General features: G+C 41.0%; 1 protein-coding gene across 3 annotated transcripts in view; it reads right to left on the minus strand.

Annotated features, from left to right (window-relative positions):
* Positions 1-24,419, minus strand: part of AGBL4 (ATP/GTP binding protein like 4) — a 545,910-nt gene that overhangs the window by 368,755 nt on the left and 152,736 nt on the right. For all 3 annotated transcript variants that reach the window (XM_032247529.1, XM_032247527.1, XM_032247528.1), the window contains exon 2: positions 214-253. In XM_032247529.1, coding sequence (XP_032103420.1) covers positions 214-253 — 40 coding nt within the window. The remainder of the gene's footprint in view (positions 1-213; positions 254-24,419) is intronic.

A 24,419-nucleotide genomic window follows, 5' to 3' on the forward strand; every position in this document is an offset into this window, starting at 1 on the left:
CAGTCAAGAGGAGGCAGCACAGAGTTGGCAGGAAGAAAATAAACTGCCTGTGGAGCAGAGGGTAGGGGAGGAGAAGAATGGTTCATGGCACAAGAGTTCTGCTGTTCATTCAAGGAGTCAAAGGAGAAGAGCAGGAATTGTATTTGGATAGGCAACAAGGCATCATTCAGGAAAGAAGGGAAAAGCCAAGGCAGAAGGGCCACACCTACTCACCAGGGCTGGTTATCGTCAGGAGGTCAAGCTGTCGCTGTTGCTGCAAAAAAAAAAAAAACACACTGTGAGAGCACTGATTTGAGCCAAAATTGTGCTTAGCAGGTCAGGGCAGACACGCAAAGAGGATGTTTGGACATACCGCAGGGTGAATTATACTGAATGTGGTATTCACTTCCAATTCTGCAGAGAGGGTTTGTACCCTAGAGACAAAGGGGGACGGATGGGCTTTTTATCTGGAAGCATAGGCGGTTAGAGCTGAGAGGGAGGGCCTTAAAGGTCTCTCAGTCTAATTATACCATACTTATGGAAAGTGAGGCCCTGAGCAGAATGTGGCTCACCTAGAGCCGCAGAGAAGGTCCCTTTCCAGTTTCCCAGTCATGGGCTCATTCTTCAGATAGCTTTAGATTTTCCTTTGCTCATACTGGCTGCACTGGCTGAGTGTCTGATATATTGGCAATGCTCTTTGCCTTGAGAGCCTGTAGTACTGCCACCCTCTAGATACTTCTTTTTAACCAAGATATTTGTGGATTTGCTTCATTCTTAGCCTGCTCACAATACTATAAAAATTTCAGTTAGCAATGATCAACCATTCCTTTTCTAACCAAATCTTTATCCTTTTTTACCACACAATATTCACACAGAATAATATTTATCTAGCACACTAGGCGATAGGGACAAGGCAGCTTATATTTGGAAGCAACTGGCTTTGGCAATCCCAAGGGATGAGGTGATCAGTATCTCAAAAGGCCTCTTCCCTATCACAGCACAGCTACTGTCCTAGACTGAAGGCCATGAAACCTGAGGGTAGAGAAGTGGGTACAGGAGGCTGCAGCTGGCAAAGTGGTAAGCAGCCTTCTTAGCGACTTGAGTCAGGAATCCTTAAGCTCAGTCCTCCTGCTGACTTTTTCTCTTTCCTACACTTGATTTTTTCTAGATCTCTGTTTGTTTTCTTAAAAGGTATCCAAACAAACTCCACTTTGAGAGTCATTGCTCTAGGTTACAAATTGCAGGAGCTTTCAATCATCTGGTATTGTGTGCAGTGGAGGCCTCGCCATATTCTACCTCCCCTGCATTTCCCTCTTTATCTTGCCTCTCTCCAAGAATGGCTTCCTGAGATTCTGCCTAAGCAGAAAGAGGAAGGCAGAAACATTTTTAAACTAACTGTAGGTCCGGCAGAGTACTAAGTACTTTGATGAATCAATTTTTTTTTCATACTCTTGGCAATTGTGCAGGAGAAAGACATGATATTTTGAGAGAAGAAACAGTCTGTCCAAGACATCTTCATTAAATGGCAGGGTCAGGTTTAAAATTTAGTCAGTTCTGATTCTGGCTCTAAAGTCCAAAATATGGCAATGCATATAAACCACCTAGCATGATGCCTGGTACTTAAAACGTTCTCAGTAAAAAAAATCTGTTTAATATTGATGCTGTTGTTATTACAGAACATCCGATCCTTGGTTTATATAAGTTGCCTCTTGCTTTCTCATGAATTTTATTTAAATCTCAGAGATTTGATCTGCCACTAGGGCAGGAACCCCCTCCTCAATGTCCCCACTAGTTGTATGAATGGCTTCTGTTTCATCTCCTTTCTGGTAGAGAATCCACTACTGTTTTTGGTTAGACAGCTCTACTTGAGTAAGGTTAAAAGCTGCTTCCTGATGACATAATCACAATTTCTAGCTACCTCAGTCCTTGATGATAGTTTGGAGAGCTGAAGAAGGTATGAGTTGTCTTCTTTCCAGTCTAAATTTCCCAGGTCTTTTCTTCCTTACTCATAAGACCTGGCCTCAGATCTCCTTTTCCTCAGGGTCACCCTCCTTATCCATTAACTTTGATCTGTTTCAGTCAAAATCTCTGTAAGATTTCTCTACCCCTTGCTTCAGTGACTTATATACCTAAAAGGAGCTCCAGAGCCCTTCAGTTCCTTCTCAATCACACATACCTGTTTTCCTGCCAGCTTGTAACTCATTCCAGTTGACATTTTCAGCCAAACAATGCAACTCTAAGATGTCACTAATCTACACAGGAAGAACATATTCTATCACTGATATGAAACACCCACCCACGCATGTGGGCTAGAAGGAACGCTGGAGACAGACCTTCTTCCTTCCCTAATATGGAACCAGGCCAGTGGGATATCTGGCTCAAGCTGTCTTTCCCAAGGCCAACCTATGTGGCTTGGCACTTTCTTCATAGATGAGGGAAGAATCCATTGTGTCCTTTTATTATACACTTGACTTTGTGATGATCGCAGTTGGTAAAGATGGCCTATTTATCTGAAATGCATTTTTTTCTAATTAAGAACTATTGCTAAATGGTGACTCTATGCCCAGGATTCTTTAAAGAAAAAAGGGAAGATAACTTGACAGAGTCAGACAGGGCTGGGCTTGTGTCCTGGCTCTTCTGTCTCTGGCCTCAAACTTCACAACCCTAAACTGAGCAAGTGAGACTGAAATCCACCAGTGACTGTGAGCCAAATGCAACCAGGTAGTGTGTTTATAGGCTCCCTCTTCTGATGTAGAAACTACCTGAGAACCTGTAGCCAGCACACTGGGGGCTCAAAGGACAAAGTCAGAATTTAAGAGGGATCACATTTAAACTATCCTCTCACATTGCAGTTTTCTGTGCATGTATCAATCTTCCTCACTAGATGAGGAGCATCTTAAGGGTCTAGAACAACTGTTATTAATCTTAGTAAAATAAGCACATGTCACAGAGTTGCTCTCATAAGTATTTGCTGAACTCAACTGAACTAGTCCCAAATCCACATACATTATCCTCTCAAACCTCCATGCCTTTGCTTATGCTATCATCTCTGTCTACCCTCTTGAAGTCTTCCCAGAAACCTCTCTTCTGTTCGCAAGACTTCCATGAAGTCTTCTCTGAACACCATCTCCCAAACCTAACCACGTTATCTCCCTTCCTAAGAGCAGAATTTCATACTGTCCCCCAATGCATCTTGCAAAGCCTATCTCTCTAGGATCCTCAAGTAGTAAGAAAGACAATGAAGACAGTACATGATACATGGCAGTATACATGATACATGACAGTATCATGTACTGTCTTCATTGTCTGTCTTTTTCATATACTGTCTTTCTCACTAGGAGAAAGTATCATGTACTGTCTTCATTGTCTGTCTTTCTCACTAGGATCCTACTTGAGGACAGAGTTAAGTCATTTCACCTCTTTGTTCGAGTTCCCAGAACAAAGGTCTGGAAGCAATGTTTGATGCCAACTAGCTAAATGTTTCAATGATGCTGTTACTCCTCTACAATGACCCTGTTGATTAGGAATCCATCAGCATGGAGAGTAAACATACTCTTTCTTTTCCAAGACTTTTCCTCTGCCACATCTTTGGGGTTTCTTGCCTTTAAGATTTTGCTCCTGCCATTTCTGTAGCCAGGAATACGGTCAATCCATTTCCCCTGGGAGGGCTTCTGTAGTGTCTGTACCATCTCTGTGGTGAACACTTACCTGATGACAAGCCATTTAACCTACAGATCACTGACATATGTATGCACCACCTAGTGGCACAAATAGATATGTGTAGGCTATTGTTTTAACCTCTAGCTCTTAAAATAGGATTACAAAATCTGCATGTTCTATATGCAAACGAAAACAAAAGTGTATTGCAGAGTGACTATGCAATATTTAGCTAAGAAACTGGAATATTTAAATGATTCCCTCAAAGTCATTCAAAAATAAAAGGATTGAAATGAAAGTGAAAATTTTCCTTACTAGTCGACCTGGCACAATCATTTCAGATTGCCAAAGAAAACTGTGTGACAGTTTTATATTTGTAAAAATAGAGCACATGGTTTATAGAATTTGACCGATAATGCACAGTCAGCTACATACAGACAGGGGCATTCTGGACATAAAGAATTACCAAATTAGGCCAGGCATGGTGGCTCACGCCTGTAATCCCAGCACTTTGGGAGGCCAAGGCAGGTGGATCACGAGGTCAAGAGATCGAGACCATCCTGGCCAACATGGTGAAACCTCGTCTCTACTAAAAATACAAAAATTAGCTGGGCGTGGTGGCATGTGCCTGTGGTCCCAGCTACTTGGGAGGCTGAGGCGAATGAATTGCTTGAACCTAGGAGGTGGAAGTTGCAGTGAGCTGAGATTGCCCCACTGCACTCCAGCCTGGTGAGAAAGCAAGACTCTGTCTCAAAAAAAAAAAAAAGAATTACCAAATTATTATAATTGGTTGCTGACTGAGAGAGACTAAGGAAGGCAGAGCCTTCGCATGTGTAGTAGTGGTTGTGTGTGTGTGTGTTTGTATGTGTGTGTAAGTTTGGGGTGGGGGAGAGGTCATTCTTCTCAGACAAAAGAAGTCCACATTTGGATAGAGGGGGATGTATCCAAATGTGCCTGTGTGGTATTCTATAGACTGCTGAAGGAATGTGGGTATGCCAGTGTTGGGTCAATCAGGAGTAGGTATGTGGACGACTGGCTGTGTATAACCCCTGTATCCAGCTTTCCCTGATAAACATGGTGCCCCATGGACATTCAGAAGAAACCAATTTCTGTGCTTAGCCACTGTGTAGTGAATGCTGAGTATGACTCCATAAGAACATGGAGGGTGGGGATTCTAAGGTCAACAGGAGTAACCTCTGAATTGGGTATCCAGGGATTGTCAGAGGATCTATAGTGGATGCTTAAGGAATTGTCCACCAGCACCCTTGCTTCAGGAGTTATCCATTATTCCCCCATGCATCCAGTGAATGCTGTTATGTTAGTACCATGTCACCCCACCTCTAATCACAGTGGACTTCTCCAAAGGTGGAAGTTCTTTAAAGCTGGGCTAATTAGACACCGCACCCAAGAACTTTAGACCTTTTCTGGATTCAATTATTCTCGCTGAAAACCATAGTTGTCCTAAATTAAAGAAGCTATCTTTAAAATTTTCATAATTATGAAAATCACACATGCTGATTTTTGTCATTTTCCAAATTTTCAGAAAATTCAGAATAAAAGTAGAAAAATTACTTTGAGTCAACTGCAACCAAGAACTGGGAATATTTCCAGAAAATTCAGAGTAAAAGTAAAAAGTAATGAAATCCTACCACTGAAAAGAGAACCATAGTTAATATTTTGGTGTATTTTCTTATCATCTTTCTCACTATGTGTATATATTTAATGAGATTGTATTTATATATAATATACGAAGTACAATTCTAATCTTGTGCAACATTATGTTCATATTATTTTTCATCCCAGGCTGAGTATTTGTTTTGAAATAGGAAAGTATAAGTCACATATATTTATGGTCATAACTAATACATTTGATCTTACTACTGTGATTTTGTTTCTAATCTTTTTCTTTTCAGGGAAGGTAACATTAATCAACAAGATACCAATAGGATAAACACTTGCTTATTTTGTCACAAGGAGTCAGTTTGAAAAGCCCAGCTACTGCAGCCTACCAATATAGATAAAGGATTCTCAATCTGGGAGACTCTTCAGGCCATATTCAACTTGGAAGATACTCTTTCATTTTTTCATATCTGAAGTCCCTATGACTGCAGTTACAGAAAGCATTAAAAAAAAAAAAAACCAACAAGAAAGCATTCTGAAGAGTGCTGGATTCAAAATCAGACAGACAAAGGTGAATTCTGATTCTATAACCTCTCAGCTCTGTTATCCTAAGCAAGTTACTTAAGCTAGCTGGCAGTGAGGTTCTCAGCCATAAAAAGAGTATACATCAACCTCCAGGGACCTAACAGGAAGGAGAAGCAAAGAGAAAAAGGAAGAATCACTCTAAACAGGGGAGCAACAGGCAGGGTGGAGGAATGCACTGGTTGAAAACTAGGAATTCCGAGTGCTGGCTACAGCTCTGTGTCACCTCAGCCTGAACCTTTGGGTTTCTCACTATCTGGTACCTTTCCCTTTATGACAGCCTCTTAGAGATCTCCCAGCTTCTAGTCTTCCCTCCTCCAGGTCATCCTCCACACTGCAGCTGGTGTGAGCTTTCTAGAAATGCGCATCTTAAAACTCATCAGGACTCCTGTAAGACAAAGTCTTAGCCTTAGGTGGCTATTGGAGGACTTCTAGACTTCTATAACCTGGCTCCTGCCTTCCATCACTTGTCCTCTCTGACTTTGAGCTCTAGCCGTGATCAGCCACTTCTGGTTGCCAAATTTGCTGTGCTTTCGTCATTTGCCTTTGCACATGTTGTTCCTCTAATTGGAACAACAACCCCACACCCAAACTAGTGGGGAATTGCCTAACTAATTCCTGCTTGTTATTTGGCTCTTAACTCATGTCACCTCTGCTGTAAAGCATTTCTTAATTGGCCAAGGCTATGCTAGATCTGGTCCTTCCCCTTCAGAGCAGCATCGTGTTGTATTTCCTCCTTATTCCTCCAACATCTCTAGTAGTTGTGTGAGTTTCCTGAAGGCAGGGGCTGTGCCCTCGTTATTTCTCTCCTCTCAGGGACTGGCCTAGCACCTGACCCACAGACAATGCTCCATTAAGATTTGGTGATTACTTGCTACCAGCATGGCAACTAGACAGGTTCCCACTGAATTGGTCACCAAAAGAGGTCTTTAGTTTTACCCTGGTCTTCCAACAGGCACACATCAACATACCCACACAACACTCATGCACTGCCCCCATAATGTTTGTGAAAACTCTGTTTCTGTCTTGGGGACCCAGGAATTGGGCCACAGAGAATTTGGCCTTCTTCATCTTGATGGGTAGTTACAAGTCTATGGTTAAAAATGGGCTTTTCATTTTGGTCACGACTGAATTGCAATTACCTCCCAGAATGAGAAGGGACGTGGTGTTCTGGGAGCTCAGTGGCTGGTTTGATGTGTGGGGTTCTGCGTGGTAGAAGAGAATAGTCACTGATTATGTGTTCTGTTTTGCTTTCTGTGTTTCGTGCAAGATAGCTATTTGGGGAAAAGTCAGTCTTTCACAGCATAGACTGGAGATAATTTAAAGAAGATCACCAGTAATCCCCAGGCATTCTCCTGTCACTCCAAGCCAGCCATCACGGGGAGGACCTGGGAATCAACACTCTCCAGAAACAGGGGCCACAGGGGCATAGGCACACCTTTGGATTCAGGGCTCAAGCCCTTTCCATTCCTGTAGCCCCTCCCTTCCCTGCTCAGTTCATCCCCTCCCCCAGCCATAGTCACTTTCTAGGCATGTAGGGATGCCATGCCCCCTCCCTGCCCTATCCCCAAGAGCAGCCTGCTTCCTGGAATATATTTTATGTAGCACAGGCCTCTCCCTAAACTTATTGCTTCTAATCTCTCTTATTCCAACTGTAGCCTCTTTACTGGCTATAGGACTGACCATTCTAAAATTAAACATGCTCTTTTCTTTGAATAATTTAATGATTTCCATTGCATTTTTGGGAAAGACTAGATTCCTTAGTTTGGCATTCAAGGAGGGTGCCAAAACTCTCCATGAGTTGTATGTGGTATTTGAAAAAGCAGTTTTTACATTATAATACTTACATCAAAATATTACCTATTTGGAAAACAAACAAAAAAGTACCTATTATTTTCAGAACCAAGTTTCAGACAATAAAGTTGGGCCTGTAATTATGTCAGTCAGTGTAATATGTAGCAGACTGATCCTCATCTGGCAGGAGGAAGGAGAGGGGAGGGGCCAGTCACCTCTGTGAGGAAGGAGAGTAGCGACCATCAAAATTTGGGAAACATTTATCTCAAGGCCCTGAGCTCATGTCCACCCCTCAAGCCTTCTATATCCATGACCATTCTGTGCACCACCACCTTACCTGCTTCCAACCTTGGTTCCCGCCCTTGACAAGACTTTCTTTCTACCTCTCCTTTTGCTGAACAACATGGCTTTCCCAGATAACACGTTGTCTCAACTCTATAACTCTCCATATATTTATTTGTTAATTCAACGAATGCCAATGAAGCATTTGCTATGTATGTATCAGGCATCTTGCTGGGGATAGAGTGAGAAAGACACAGCCCCTGCCCTCAAAGAACTAACTAGCTAATAGTGAAGTGGGGAAGACAGGTATGTTAAGCAAATAATCATACACTATAAATTTATTTCAATTATGGTAAGTGTTCCCAAGGAAAGTGTGGGAAAAGGTATTCTGAACAGGGTTCAAAGTATCCCTTAAGCTTTACCTTGGTCCATTGACTGATATCTGGATGCCATACCTGATCACCTCTCAACCTCACCGCCTTCAAGGGAAACCTGAACAGTGGCTGAGGCTCACCCTACCTTTCCAGGACTTACCCCTATCAGAATAATAAAAAAAGCTTTAGCATTTTACTCAGAGAGTGGACAAGAGTGGACATCACTCAAGCCTGAAATAATACCCCACAACTAAGGATTATAATCCAGTGGGAAGCAGAGTGGGGCAGCAAACACCACCTGGGGCTGCACAGATGAGATTGCTTCAATATATTTTGCAGAGTAGTTTCTGCTCCAGTAGCTTTCTTTTATTGGAAGATTCAGGCATGTAAGTGTCTTTCATTCCCAGGGCAACTTAAAGGAGCATCTTGTTTCAGCCTCTGGCCGCCTGCACAAAAGCACCTCAAGTGGAAATAGAGAGGAGCATATAAAACTGCAAAGACAATTTGCAAGTAGCGGCTGAAGCAGCTACCGTTTGCTGAGCACTTTGTATGTACCAATCCTCACAACAGTCGCCTGAGGCAGGTATTGTTGCCCGTTTTTACAAATGAAGAAACTTACTCAAGGTCAAAGCTGTTAAGTGGAAAAACCTATACTCAAACCCAAACTGATTGCCCCTGAAGCCTATGCTCCATTAGCCATGACAGCAGTTAGTTGTGAGAATGAGGAAAAAATCTTGGCTTCTTCGCAGGTTTAGAGGCAAAAAAGAAGCATGAATTGCCATGGGTGACCACACACCTGGAGCAGCCTCTGCACAAGGGAGTGAAAGAATCTACAACTCCAGTGTAATCTTTTGTACTTTTCCTCCATAGTGTTCAAAATTTGAAATTCTCTATTTACTTGTGTTTATATTTGATTAATGCTATTCTCATTACAGTCTAAGCTCCATGGAAAAAGGACAGCGTTTAAGTCTCCTGGCAGTGTGGGCTTGGTCTAGCTATGTGTTAGACGAATACAGAATACAGAAGCCTTGATCAAGTTCCTAAAAAGCACTGGATAAACAGCGAAACCCTTACTCCTGCTGGAGAGAAATAAAACATGCCTCATCCTAAAGCCTTACACAGTCAGGTGGGGGTTGTGCTAGAGAACTTCACTTTCCTGTATTCTGGAAGACAGACCCAGGCAGCAAGAGACAGCAAGAGGAAGGCTGTTCCAGTTATGAGTCAGAAGATTACATGCTAGGGCAGTAGTTCTCTGCTCTAGCCTTACAAGGCCATGTGGGGACCTGCAAGAACAAACAGATATTTCAAATGACAGTAGGTTGTGCTCAAGGCTGACAAATGTCCACCCAGTGCACCCATGGGCCCCACAGCATTTAGGCATTGATTACATAACGTGTCTCATGTTACAGTTGGATGGTTACATATTAGTCTACCTCTTCTCTTTTCATGTCCCACCCTCTGCCATCTCTTTCAACATGAGGAAAGATATATTTTTCATATATCTACAGTTTTTTACAAATACCTGTTCCCTGATAGGGCCTTGAGACGTTTGTTGCAGATGTGGTGTTTTAGCTTATTGCCAGAGCAAGTTTCACGATTATAATTTTTATATGTTTTGAATAAGTCATAACATTTATTTTTGTGGAATCAAACTTTAGAATTAAAAAGATATGCCTTTCAGGACCTCAAATTATACTTCAGTGCTATGATTACTCTTCATTAAGGAAGTTAAGATGCAGCATGCATGAGGCTATCCAAAATCTGCTGGAATGTCAGAGCAAGGGTCTTTGGAGATTCATTAGCCCAACTATTTTAAAGAAGAGTAAGCTGAGGCCACAGAAGGAAAGGGATCTGCTCTAAGTCACATGCCATATTGTTCTATACTGTTTACTTATATCTCTCCTTCAATATGGTAGACAAAGGAGATTTATGTCTATAACCTAGTGCCTAGAAAAGAAAAAATGCCCAGAAAAAATTGTTCAAGAAAGCAAAGTAGTGGGGTGGGAAGTAGAGGAAGGGGAATCATTTAGTTAGTAATTTGTTCTGAGTTCCAAAGTTATGTTATTTATTTGATTCAAGCTGTTTTAACTGAAGAGTTACCAAGAGGGCTTCCTTTAAGAGGTGGTAATTAATGTAGCCCCCAAAAGATGGGAACTATTTTACTTTGCATTAAGGAAGTCGGGCAAACTTTTAAGACACAATAAAAGGAAAGAAACCTAGGTTGGCAATGAGGCCCTAGCTACCTTTTCTCTCCAAGTATGGGTCTGTTATGCTTGACATTCAGTTCTTAAGTCTATCAGGAAATCTCTCTGAAACACCACATTCTGTTTGTTTCTTTACATATTTGATGATTTAATATAAAATATACTAATTCCATAAAAGAATCTGAAGCTCTTACAAAAAAATAAATATAACAGAATAAAAATAATGCAATTAAAGACATGGAGGAAAAAATAAGGATAGGCAAAATTAGATGATACTAGGTGCAAGGTCATGACCGACAATTATATCCTTGGGGTCCTTAGAAAGGGTATATTGAGGCCTATGGGGTGGTAGGACTTGCCCAGTTCCTGTAGTGACACAGCAGCAGACTGAACTCCTCTGTGTCGTTTGAATAAGGATTAGGAGCACAGAGGTAGGTGAGATGTGGTAGCAGTGAGAGCAATGGTGCCAGAACAAGAAGCCCCGCTCTGGGTCACAGATCAGAGCAAAAAACAATCGGGCGAGTCCTAGCTTACACATTCACCAGCTGTGGAGTCCTTGAACAAATGACTTCACCTCTCCCTCATTTTTGCATCTCTAAAATGGGGATTAAATGTTTTTAAACTGGAATATGACTTTACTCAGACTTGTAACTTTTATGTTACAAGAAATATTACTATAGTAATAGGACAGAATATAAAATGCTTTTTTGAAAGATAAAACATTAAAGCATGAAAACTTCAGATTTTTTGAGTATCAAGGTCACTCTCTAGTTGGGAGGAAGAGTTTGGAGGCTGTGACTTTTAAAAAGATCCTATCACACTCAAGTAAGTTTTCAATAATATCTTTTTGGTTCGTGCTCTCCTTCAGATTCGGCGACTGTACAAAGTAGCTCAGAGTAGTTCCACACAAAACTGCAGTATAGACTGAATGAAATGGATCAGGAACACTTGGAAGCCAGCAGCTGTGTGTTCTGGCTCCAGCTTTGCCACTAACTTGGTGTAGTAATCAATAATTTACCTCTGCCCCACACTGTCTAAGTAACCATGGACAGTTAAATACTTGAAATGGGTTTAACAAAACCTACCTACGAGTAAAGCAGTTAGCTTTGTGCTTGACACATAACCTCTTGGTAAATGGTATAGTCTGGTAAAACTTTAATTTTTAATTCCAAAATCCTTTGTTTGGAAAGCCTTTCTTCCTCTCTTTCCTTATATATGACTTCTCTCATACATCATCTCCCTCTGGAAGCTGCCTCTGTTCTCCCAGGATGGGCCAGGTATGGCTTCAAGGCTCACTCAGCACCTTATCTCTGAGTGTTACAATGATGTATCTGAGTCATCTGACTGTGATCTTTTGCCAGCAAGCACACTGTGTGATTCAGACTGGTATCTCCAGCTCCTACCACTGTACTTGGCACATAGCAGGCTCTCAGTCATGTTTGCTGAATTGCACGACACTGTGGAGTTCCTGTGAAAAATATCATGACATTCAAAATAAAACTCTGGCACTGAAAGTGATGCAACATTAATCTGTATTCCTGCCCAGCCAGAGTAATGCCTCTTCACAATGTCAGAGTTATATATACTCCAGGAAGTAAAAGTGCCAGGCCATAAAAGTCTATTTTCTGCATTTGACTGGCTCTCATGGAAGCTCCATTCTATGCTGATTGACCAAGACTTTCCACAAAAAATTGCCAACTTGATCATGAGGAAAGAATCCAGATCTAATTGTCCTTTGTAAGCCTGGGACAGAAGGTATTGTTGCTTGAAAAATGGAACTGTCTAAATTAATTTTCCTGAAACAAACATCTTTGCCAAATAAAAGCAATGCATAATAACAACCCATAATTAAAAGCAAAATGATACCTTTTGTTACATGGGGAAAGCAAATGTGTTCACTATTAAAAAAAAAAAAAAGACCAAAATGTTATTTTCTTGTTCTCCAGGGGCACATCTTGAAGTCCGTTGAGAGGGATCAGTGTGTGTGTTTGTGTGTATGTATGTGCATGTGTGTGCATGCAAACATGCTCGCTTGTGTTTAGAAGTAGCATGTAATGAAGAAGATGTCTCTTTTCTTTCTTTGTTACTGAAAAAGAAGTTTTGAAAAACAAGCATTGTTTATTTTTTACTTCTCAACAATGCAGCCAGAATATTCTATAATTCCCTTACACTTTGTATAGACAAGAATTGGAAAAGTGAGGGAAATTCACATTTCTTGAACTGCCTTTATTTTCCCTTGCCTAAGTTTCCTAACACATTTTTAATTTATTTCAATTTTTTGATAAATATATATCTTTGTAAACTGACAAATGCTTTCTTAAAAAGTTAACTAAGATTTAAAATTTTAGTGAACATCTACTATGCAAATAATGCTTTACTTGTATTTACTTCTTTTATCCTCACAACACTTCTGTACCATAATGCAGGCATTTAACTCCATTTTAGAGATGAGAAAACTGAAACTCAAAGGAGTTAATTATCCAAAGTCATACATATAGTAAGTGATGGAGCTAGGATTTAAACTGAGCTTTTGATTCTGAAGCCCATGCCCTTAAAAATACTTTTACCGTATTATACAGTATTAAATAATTATATCAATAATATCAAGATAAAAAATGAAAAATACATATAAAATCTCAATATCACAACAGCTTTTTAAAAAATTTTTTATAGGTTATTGGGGAAAAGGTGGTATTTGGTTATATGAATAAATTCTTTAGCTGTGATTTGTGAGATTTTGGTGCACCCATCACCTGAGCAGTATACACTGCACGCCATTTGTAGTCTTTTATCCCTCACCCCCTTCCCGCCCTTTCCCTCAGAGTCCCCAAAGTCCATTGTGTCATTGTGATGCCTTTGCATCCTTATAGCTTAGCTCCGATTTATGAGTGAGAACATACGATGTTTGGTTTTTCATTCCTGCATTACTTTATTCAGAATAATAGTCTCCAATCTCATCAAGGTCACTGCAAATGCGATTAATTCGTTCCTTTTTATGGCTGAGTAGTAGTCCATCGTATATACATATCAGTTTCTTTATCCATTCGTTGATTGATGGGCATTTGGGTTGGTTCCACATTTTTGCAATTGTGAATTGTGCTGCTATAAACATGTGGGTGCAATTATCTTTTTTGTATAATGACTTCTTTTCCTCTGGGTAGATACCCAGTAGTGGGATTGCTGGTTCAGATGGGGTTCTACTTTTACTTCTTTTAAGGAATCTCAACACTGTTGTCCATAGTGGTTGTACTCATTTACATTCCCAACAGCAGTGTAGAAGTGTTCTCTGTTCACCACATCCATGCCAACATCTATTATTTTTTGATTATGGCCATTCCTGTAGGAGTAAGGTGGTATCGCATTGTAGTTTTGATTTGAATTTCCATGATCATTAATGACCAACAGCTATTTTAATTTTTTCCATGCTTTTTTCTAGCTCTGGTTTAAGTATCTGTGCTTCTGATGTATAATGTAATAATTATATATTAAAAACAAACATATAATTATGGCATTAACATGCTGTTGTGACTTTGTGTATTCTGTTATTTTTAGTTTATATCATAAGAATGTTTCCAATACTGTTACATAATCACTGTAAATGTTATTTTAATTACTTCATAATGTTCCATTTATGGAACGTGCATAGTTTAGTTAAATTTTAATATAAGACATTTAGGCTGTTATTATTTGGTTATTATAAATAAGATCACAAAAAACATCTTCCTGAATATACTTATTTTCTTTATTTGGGTAACATGGGTAAGATGAATAACCATGAGTGAAATTCCTGGGTGTAAAAATTTGTACCTTTTTAATATACTTGGTACATATTGCCACATTGCTTTCTAGTAGGATCACTCCAGTTTACACTTCCATGAATAATGTGTGAGATAAACATTTTACTTTAGCCTTGCCAGCATGTGGGATTATCACTTAATTTTTTTTGTTGTTAATATAATAGGTATCACATGGTATTGAACTGTTGCTTTAATTCCTTTTTTAAAAGATGATTTAGTGGGTTTAAACTTTTTCATTATCTTGTTCATTCATTACAGTTCACACAGTGAAACCTGACTTTTCACATGTATCTGTCAATCATTAAGATTTTGGCTCTGTTTGCATTTTACACTCTCAGGGGATAACCACCTCTTTTGTTCTCAGTTTACCATCTTTAATGGCACTGGGAATATCCACTTGGGCCTGATTTGGCACCAAATGAAATGTTTTCTCTAAATAACAAGGCCTCTTTCAAAGCTTCCAGTCAAAGATGGATTCCAGCTAAAGTTGGAAATACACATCTAGATAGTGTTAATATAGCCCCACCAGAATTTAAGGATTCTCTGATCTTGATCTCCTCCCCTCCTCCTTTTATTCTCCCTGAGAATTGATAATGTCACTTCTCACAAGGCATGATGAGCTTTGCTCATCAAAGGCACTGATTGGGCCACTGTAAGAGGTGGGCCTCTTTCCAATGGTTCTTCTGGATTCCTTAATTCCTAGATGCTGCAGAAGGTAGAAGGGTCCTAGTACGTCCTCTATTTAGGAAGAGATATTCTTCTCACCCTCAGAGAAAGCTAGGTAAGATCCCCCAAGAGGTTTTGAGGAAAGAGAGCCACATCGGCTTTGCCCCCTGTTCAAAAGGAGTTCACCTGGCTGGGCATGGTGGTTTACACTTGCAATCCCAGTACTTTGGGAGGCCAAGGTGGGAGGATTGCTTGAGCTCAGGAGTTTGAGACTTTGCCTCTTAAGTCTGGAATTCCTGGGTAAGAGTCTAGCTTTGTTGCCCTTGGGCAGGGGCAACAAAGTGAGTCTGTCTCTGAAAAAAAAAAATAGGCAAAAAGGAGTTCTCTCAAAACACAGAACCCATACTGGGATCCACCAGTTTTAAGTGCTTTTTGCTTGCTTTGTTTTTGGTTTGGTTTTGGTGAGGTTTTTGGCAGATGTTGTACAATAGCTGGATGTATTTCCTTCTAAGACATTGGGGAAAAGATTTATATTAGATTAGGATTTAGGGGTGCAGATCCCTGAGTAGCAGCTGTCTACTTACTATCTATAAATATCACTGGGCACCTTATTTTGATGCTTCCAAAGGATAGCAGTCACTCAATTGCCATAGATGCACACTGCTTAGTACTGATTGCATACATGACTCTTCTCTAAGCCGCAGGGAAGGGTGGGAGGTGGGCATAGGTAAACACTTATATGGGCTAGGCACTTAGATTTTACTGGCTCACTTAAGCCCCACAATATTATGAGTATATTTCATAATTCCAATTTATAGATGAAGAAACTGACATTCAGGAATGTAAAGAAATTCATCTATGATCACGCAGCTGAGTTGTTCCTCCCTGATCCTACTTTGAATGCCCTCAATCCATTCTCTATTCCATAACAAGAGTAAAATTCCCAAAATGCAAGTTTAAAATTTGAAAATTTAAAAATGCAAATCTGCAGTTACAAAATGATGTCTAATTTAACTGATATGATTTAAAATCTCATGTTGGATTGTAATTACCAGTGTTAAAGGAGGGACCTGGTGGGAGGTGATTGGCTCATGGGGGTGGATGCCCCCCTTGCTCTTCTCATGATAGTGAGTTCTCATGAGATCTGATGGCTTAAAAGTCTGTGGCACTTTCCACTTCACTCTCTCTCCTGTCATTATATGAAGATATACTCGCTTCCCCTTCACCCTTCTGCCATAACTGTAAGATTCCTGAGGCCACCCAGCCATGACTCATGTACAACCTGTAAAACTGGGAGTCAGTTAAACCCCTTTTCTTTATAACTACCCAGTCTCAGGTAGTTCTTTATAGTCATGTGAAAACAGACTAACACACTACCTAACGTGATCATGCTGCCCCTGCCTGACTGTCTGCCTTGCAGCATCCAAGCTTGCCACCACTCCCCTCTGATTCTAGGTTCCTGATTAGCCAGGCTGATCTTCTTTATTCCTCAATACACAATCCTTTTTATTTCTTCCATGTCTTCTTTTAAAACAAATTTCATTTACCTTTTACTTTAATTTTTTTTCCTCAGCTTTAATAAGGTATAATTGAAAAATAAAAATTGTATATATTTACAGTGTATAATACAATGTTTTAATATGCTTATATGTTGTTAAATGATGATATGACATATAGTGTATTAGTCTGTTCTCACGTGACTATAAAGAACTACCTCAGATATATTAAGAATATATCTTGAATATCCTCACCACAAAAAAATAATATGTGAGAGACAGATATGATAAATTAAGCTATTATCATATCTCTCAGATACTTACTATTTTTTGTGGAGAGAACATTTAAGATATATTCTCTAAGCAATTTTCAAGTAAAATTATTGTCACCATGCTGTACAAAAGATCTCCAGAACTTATTCCTACTGTCTAACTGAAACTTTGTACCCCATGATCAACATGTTCCTGTCCTCAACCTCCATCCCCAGCCTCTGGCAACCACTGTTCTACTCTTTCTATGAGTTCAATGTTTTTAGATTCGATATATAAATGAGATCATATAGTACTTGTCTTTCTGTGCCTGGCTCATTTCACTTAGTGTAATGTCTTTCAGTTTTATGCTGTCACAAATGACAGGAGTTTCTTCTTTTTAAAGACTGAATAGTATTTCATTGGGTTTATATATCACATTTTTTCATCTATTCATGCATTAATGAACACTTAGGTTGATTACATATTTTGGCTACTGTGAACAATGCTGCAATGAATATGAAAGTGCAGATTTTTCTTCAACATACAGATTTCATCTTCTTTGGATACACACCTGGAAGTGGAGTTGCTGGGTCATATGGTAGTTCTATTTTCTTTTTTTTTTTTTTTGAGATGGAGTTTCGCTCTTGTTACCCAGGCTGGAGTGCAATGGCGCAATCTCGGCTCACCGCAACCTCTGCTTCCTGGGTTCAAGCAATTCTCCTGGACAATTGCTGAGCTGCTCATGCAGAAGCCTCTGCCAGGACCCACAAGCTCCCTTTCCCTTTTCTCCCCAAGATGGAACACACTCTGCCACTTCCATCTTGGGGAGAGGGAGGCCAGGTGGGGCTCAGGATACCAGCAGGTAAGAAAGTAGGTGACTGAGAGCCCTGCCTGAGGAGGTGGGGAGGTAGTAGGATGTGGAACTGTGAATATGCTGAGACTCCAAATCCCTGGGGCATCCTTTATTGTCCAATCAGATTTTGCTTGTAAAATAGAAATTCAAAGATAAAATTGCTAACGGTTTTAAGAGAGTAGTCACACAGCATTAAATCCTAAATGCAAGGTCTTTGTGAGTGTGGGGTCCTGTGCCGCTGCACAGTTTGTGCATGTACAAAGCTGGCCTTGCCTAGCACACACTAAAGGCTGAAGTACTGTTGCTTTAAGAATGTTTCTCACTGAGACAATGTGCTATGGTAAAAAAGTACCTGGATATCCAGCTCTACCACTTCCTGACCCAGAGCCATTGGTTTGTCATTGCAAAACATGTATGTCTTTAAGGGTTCAAATGTAATAAAAGGGAATGACAATGCTCTAAAACCTGTTGTGAGCTTCACATTTCTCTGGGAGCATCGTTGGGCAGCTTGGTCAGCCACAAACTCTTATTGGCACCACCATATTAGCTTCCGGTCTCATTCCCTGACTCCTAAGACATTCAGAGAGGTTTCAGGATGGTGAGGTCAATAGATAAATGCGAGAAGCCATAGGGTGCTGTGGGATCCCATGGAGGATACCACCGAGGGCATCTTGAAAAAATTCCTAAGGAGAAGGACTTAGGACTGTTTCTTATAGGATGGCTGGATTTCTCAAGGTGGAGAAAAGGGAAAGGGGGCTTGTGGGTCCTGGCAGAATCTTCTGTGTGAGTAAAGACCCAGAGATAGGGAATCACATGTGCAATTGCAATGTGGTGAATATTCCCATATGACTAGGGCATAGACGACAAGGAGGAGGTCTAGGAGGTGGTCCTGCTAAGGGCATACTCTAGAGTTTTCTATGCCCTACTTAGGAGTTTTCCTTCTATTCTTGAGACAACTGAAACCCACTGAAGGACACAGTGATGCAGAAGGACCATGCTGCTGTGTGCCCTTGGCCATGTCGGAACCTGCAGAGAGTGAGAGTAGGCTCAGTGCAGTCTATTTCCATCGAAGAGGCAAGCACAGGACAGGTAAGAGGGAACTAATGTTTGAAGGCAGTCTACCATGGCCCAGGGCTGTGTGAGGTGTGTTTGTTCCTAGTACAAACACCCCATGGGAGAGGCATTATAAACCCCCTTCTAAAGAGGAGAACTGAGTCTCAGAGAGAATAGGGGTCCCTCTGAAGATCACACAGCTAGCAATGAGGCAGAGTCAGTGTTCTGCCCTGGGTCTACCTAACACCCTTGGCCTAAACCCTTACTGATGTCCCATTTTGCTTTTCAAAATCCAAGCAAGTAGGCCAGAGCCTCCTCACATTTCCCAGGAGACAAGACATAGCCCCTGTTAAAAGTCTCCTCCTGAAACTCTAGGTAGCAATGACCACTACTTTCTGGCCCTATTTTTGTTGAAATCACCAATATCTGTAACTGTGTGCTCCTTGAGGACTTATCTCCTCTCCGTGTTCCTAGTATCTGGCAAAGGGCTTGGCACAGGGTAGATGATCATTCCCTGCTTGCAGAATGAATGAGCAAATTAATGGTCAGACTGGGACCTCTCTAATTCTTCTTGGAGTTCATGACCCTCTTAACTGGAAGCCAAAGCCAAAAGCAACCCTTGCAGTTTTCAGAAGGAGGCATGCTGAGGCTGAGAGCTGTGCAGATGACACATAGTTCTAGCATCAGAACCAAATTTACAGCAAATAGTCCCCGTAAACAGCACAAGCTACTCAGTTAGGCTAATTTATGTTCACACCAGGGTCGTCCTGGCCCCCAAAGCCCAGAGCTCTTTATAATTCCAAAATGATTAAAAGCATCACACAAGCCCATATTTTCCATTTTTATTAAAAGCACTAAAGCGGGCAGTACTTTCTGCATGTCAATGGGGAGCTACTTTCTGACCCAGGGAGAAAAGCCACGGCAGAATCCTCCACATCTAGCTCTGGGTATCCTTCTGCCTCAAAACTGCACTGTCTTTCTGTCCATTAGAGGAGTTCTACCCCCTTTACCCAGTTCCTCTGCACCATAGCCTGGCCCACACAAGCCCACCTTTGCTCAGACTATGTTCAGTCAGAGCATAACCCCACTTAAGATCTTTAAAGATTCCACTGTCCAAACTTCTTAGCCTGACATCAAGGAAGGCCCTTCCCAGAATGGTGCAAACTGCCTGCTTCCCCTTCACCTTCTGCCATGATTACAAGTTTCCTGGGGCCTCTGCAGCCATGCCTCCTGTAAAGCTGGTGGAATTGTGAATCCACTAAACTTATTCTCTTTATAAATTACCCAGTGTCAGGTAGTTCTTTATAGTAATGTGAGAACAGACTAATACAGTATGCTTCTGCATTTTGGAATGCAAGCTCAATGCAGGTAGGGAGTTCTGTATGCTTTGTTCCTTACTCTGTCTACAGAACCTATAATGGTGCCTGGCACATAGTGGGCATTGAATAAATATGTATGAAGATAATAAAATTACATTTGTTTTCATAACAACAGAGGTAACACACCTTTGTTTGGTCACCTTTCTTTTAAAGAACGTGGTCTCAGGGCAACCTCAGGGCAGCACTCCCAACGCAGACCAGAAAGTCTGGATTATTTCCAGACCCTCCAACTTTCAACAAAGCAGCTATAGGAATCAAGTAGCCAAAGAGAAGGATCCACTTGTAAAGTTCATGCCATCAGGAATGTTAGAAATGTGATCTGTCAACCTCAGGTGCATAGCAAGAAGGTAGTGCTTGGGACACGCCCATGGCACAAAGACACACATTTTTAAAGTGTAAACACTTTTAACATCACTACCAATGCCCTGCCCCCTCCAAGGCATAATGACTGTGTTTAGTGTCACAGGGAGGAAAACATGCATCATCCAGATGGCAGGTTTTGGACACATGCCTGTGATATTATCTCTAATCATATACAGTCTATTTAATATCCGCTTTTTTGTGGGCTTCGCAACTTATAATTATTGCCAGCAGGAAGAAAGAAAAAAAAAAGGTAGGGAAGTGTTGGAAGGGAGGGGTAGAGAGAGGAGGAAAAATTCGGATAGCAATAAACTGAGTGAGAAAGATAGGCCAGAGCTTATTAGAAAATATTAGAAACTATATTTGGATTAAAACTAAGAAAAATAAATGGTACACAAGCTGTGAGACTATTGCAAGTCAGGAAGATCTTATAAGGCTTTCAGACTGTCTTATTACATTGTGTGTCTATGACACTAGAAGGGAGTTAGTGGGAAGTTATGAAATATGTCAGATTTAGGGTCCAGACTAAGTATTTCATAAATCTATATAGGACTTGGAAAGACCTCCAAGGTTAACAGCTGAACTCCTTCATTTTATCAAACAGAGGAAGGACCTGCAGGACAAGGACTCAAATCTAGGCTGCCGGATTCAGAGCACAGCTGAATCCTCTATAGAAGGGAACTGTACCCAGAGGCCCTTTCTCATGTCAGTTACCCAGGGTCTTGAAGTGGGAGGAATTTCCTCCAAGCTTGGAATTGGGACCGGGAGGATGGCAGTGAACTTTTGAGAACAACATGAGGCTAAAATGGGAAACTCTTCTGGATCCAGTGATTCTGATACTATAGACCTACCTCAAGATCATGGCCTGCTTAAATATGTGTGTGTGTGCATTTAGCAGGTGTGTACCTGTGGTTTACAGGCATATGCCTATTGACAGAGCTGGGTTGTAACACTGGAACACAAGGCTAGAAGCAGAATCACCCACTGACAGGCAGGTTTCACTCCTGCGTTCCTTCCCACCAGTGCCTCAGCCTCCTTTCACCCTGTCTCTCACTCACATTTACCCCATACCTCAAGACTACCAAGGGGGTCCCCCTCTCTATACCCAGAATTCCTATGGTAGAGATGCAGTGGTTAAGCCTCCAAGCTTCCATGTCATGTCCACTTGTGTCATCTCTCAGAACTCTTTTTGCTACTTGTAAAACCTTCATCTGAGTCTTAGCTTTCACATGTGTAAAAATTTCTACTGTTGCAGGATTGTGGTTAGGATTAAATATTATATTACTTTAAAGGGTACTAGTACAGTCAGAAAATTTACTGGAGTAAGAATCTGTGTAAGTAAGAATTCTTGCATGTTTCCTTCCTCTCTTGCTCCAAGCAGTAGCTAGGCTACCAGTCTTTCTTTCCCCTGGGGATTTCTTAAGAAGAGGCAACAGAAGCTCCTTGGAGTCAGTGATATTCTTGTGTTTTTGTGATGTCCAGCATCCGCTGAGGAGACTGTGGATTGTAGATGTTTTTAGAGGAAAAAAGGAGGAGGAAGAATGGCTTTTGGGTCAAGATGCTGGTGTTATTTCTCAAATAGAAAAGGGAATCAAGGTTGGTGAATCTGTTACCTGTATTCTATTCTGTGGCAGCATCCCAGGGTGAGCTCAGGTTGGTGTGTCATGGACTTATGGTCTGGCAGATTCGTCAAAGATCATTATGCCCATAGTAATGAACGAACGCAGCAGTGCAGGAACATGAGAATGAAGGAAATGGTTGTGTTGGTGTGAACTGATCAGAACCAATAATCAATAATCAGAGAGGCAGGGAGACTACCCCAAATACTTCTGATACTTTGATGGTACATAAGATCCTGGGATCTTGGCAAAGTGTAGCAGTGAGGAGTCACAGAAATGGCAGAGACTCAATTTACTGATCAGTCCAGGAACATGTGGGCTACAAACTTAATTTAAATGCTTTTAACTAAAAATAAATACATTTCTTACATTACTGAGTTTGTAGAACAAGACTCATACCCATTACAGTAGCCTGCCATGAGGAAGTGCTTCCTAGCAGGCGTTATTATTAAGTCACTAAATGTATTTGAGTAAATAAAAATCATAGTGTGGAGCAGGTTACAGGAGTCAATAAAGGCCTAGCAGTCAAGTCAAGATGGGTAAAAAGCATAAGCAAAGAATCAGAAGAAAGCTAAGCTCAAGAAAGCGAAACAATAGAGTCAAAATGACAACAACCCAGTCCCAAACATCCTCTTTCAAAAACTTTCCCTAAGCACATATTTTGGACCAGGCACTACCCTCTTCCATAAACTTTCACTAAGCACGTATTTTGGACCAGGCACTAGATGCTGGAGTCATAATGATAAATCAGACCTGGTCCCGGGCATCAAGGAGCCCCCAGTCTGATAGAGGACACATAAAGAGGCCACTTCACTTTTGATATACTTGTTGTTTTCTTAGGAACCTCTTACCACAGGCCGGCTTTCTGTTTTAGCTCTACTGCCTTTTGTCGTCTTCTGCCCAGAGGAGAGTTGCTTTCAAATAAGGTAAGACTTCAGGCACACAGCAGTGGCTAATTAAAACAACTCACTGGCCAGACAGGGAATTTGGTGGCTGGAGGAAAGTATTTCCGAGCACAGGCACTACATGGGAACTCCACTCTACTCCCAGCTGAGTATGAGGATTTCCCTGCCCATGGAGCTCATACAGGTATTAAATAGCAGAGCTAGGCTTTTAGGACAGTCAGATACCCCACCTGAACTTTTTCCATTAAACCATGCTGTCTCCAGTAAGGACCTTAGAAATTAATAGCTTATGTTCTAATAAGGAGCAGAACAGAAATAAAAATGAGAATACTCATTGTATTTATTTCCTAGGGCTGCCATAACAAATTACTACAAACTGGGTAACTTAAAACAATAGAAATTTATTTTACCACAGCTCTAGAGTCTAGAAGTCTAAAATTAAAGTGCAGAGAGTGTAGAGGCATGCTCTCTCCAAAAGTTCCAGGGAATAATCTTAGAGGCAATAATCTTGCCACTTCCAGCTTCGGTGGTTGCTGGCAGTGTTTGGAGCTCCTCGGTTTGTGGCAGCATTATTCCAATCTCTGCTTCTGTTGTCACATGGCATTCTCTCTGACTATCTCTGAGTCTTTGTGTCTTCACACAGCCTTCTTATAAGGACACTAGTCACTGAATTTGGGGCAAACAAAGACACTGAATTTAGGGCCAACCCAAATCCAGTGTAATCACATCTTCACTTGACTACATCTGCAAAGACCCTCTTTCTAAATAAGGTCACATACACAGACCAGGGGTTAGCACTTTAATATATCTTTTAGGGGAATACCATTAGACTCACAATACACCCCTTCAAAATACACACATCTGCATATACACAGACAGAAAGGAGCAATCTTTTGGAGCTCACTTATCTATTATACACTGCTGAATATCCATGAGAACATCTCCACAAAAAACAAAGTGTATACTAAATAAAACATACTTGCCTGAAAGCTGGGCCTGCTCCACTGACTTTAGACCTGCCTGTACCAATAGGTTGTTCAGACCATGACAGAGGAGCTGGAGGTAGAGAAGAGAATCCACCAACCTAAAATGTACCCAGTCCCTGTTAAGGACTGAATATTTGTGTTCCTCCTCAATTTATGTGTTGAACTCTTATCCTGCAATGTGATGGTATTAGGAAGTGGGGTTTGGGGGAATTAATTAGGTCATGAGGGTGGAGCCCTCATGAATGAGATTAGTGCCCTTATAACAAAGGCTCCAGGGAGCTAGTGAGTGCTCTTTCTATTGTTTCAACCATATGAGGCTATAAAAAGTCAGTAATCTGCAACTTGAGAGAGGGCCCTCACCTGAACCCAACCATGTTAATACTATGCTCTCAGTCTTTCAGCCTCTAGTACTCTAAGAAAAAAGTTCCGTTGTTTACAAGCCACCCAGTCTATAGTACTTTGTTATGTCAGCCTGGACTGACTAGGAAAATCATCTAATCTTATCATGAGGAAACCAAGAAGCAAGAGGAGAAGAAACTTGTTTAAGCTTTCATCATGTAC

Source organism: Sapajus apella, unplaced genomic scaffold (assembly GCF_009761245.1).
Source record: "Sapajus apella isolate SASKATOON/1434 unplaced genomic scaffold, GSC_monkey_1.0 scaffold62, whole genome shotgun sequence".
NCBI lineage: Eukaryota > Metazoa > Chordata > Mammalia > Primates > Cebidae > Sapajus > Sapajus apella.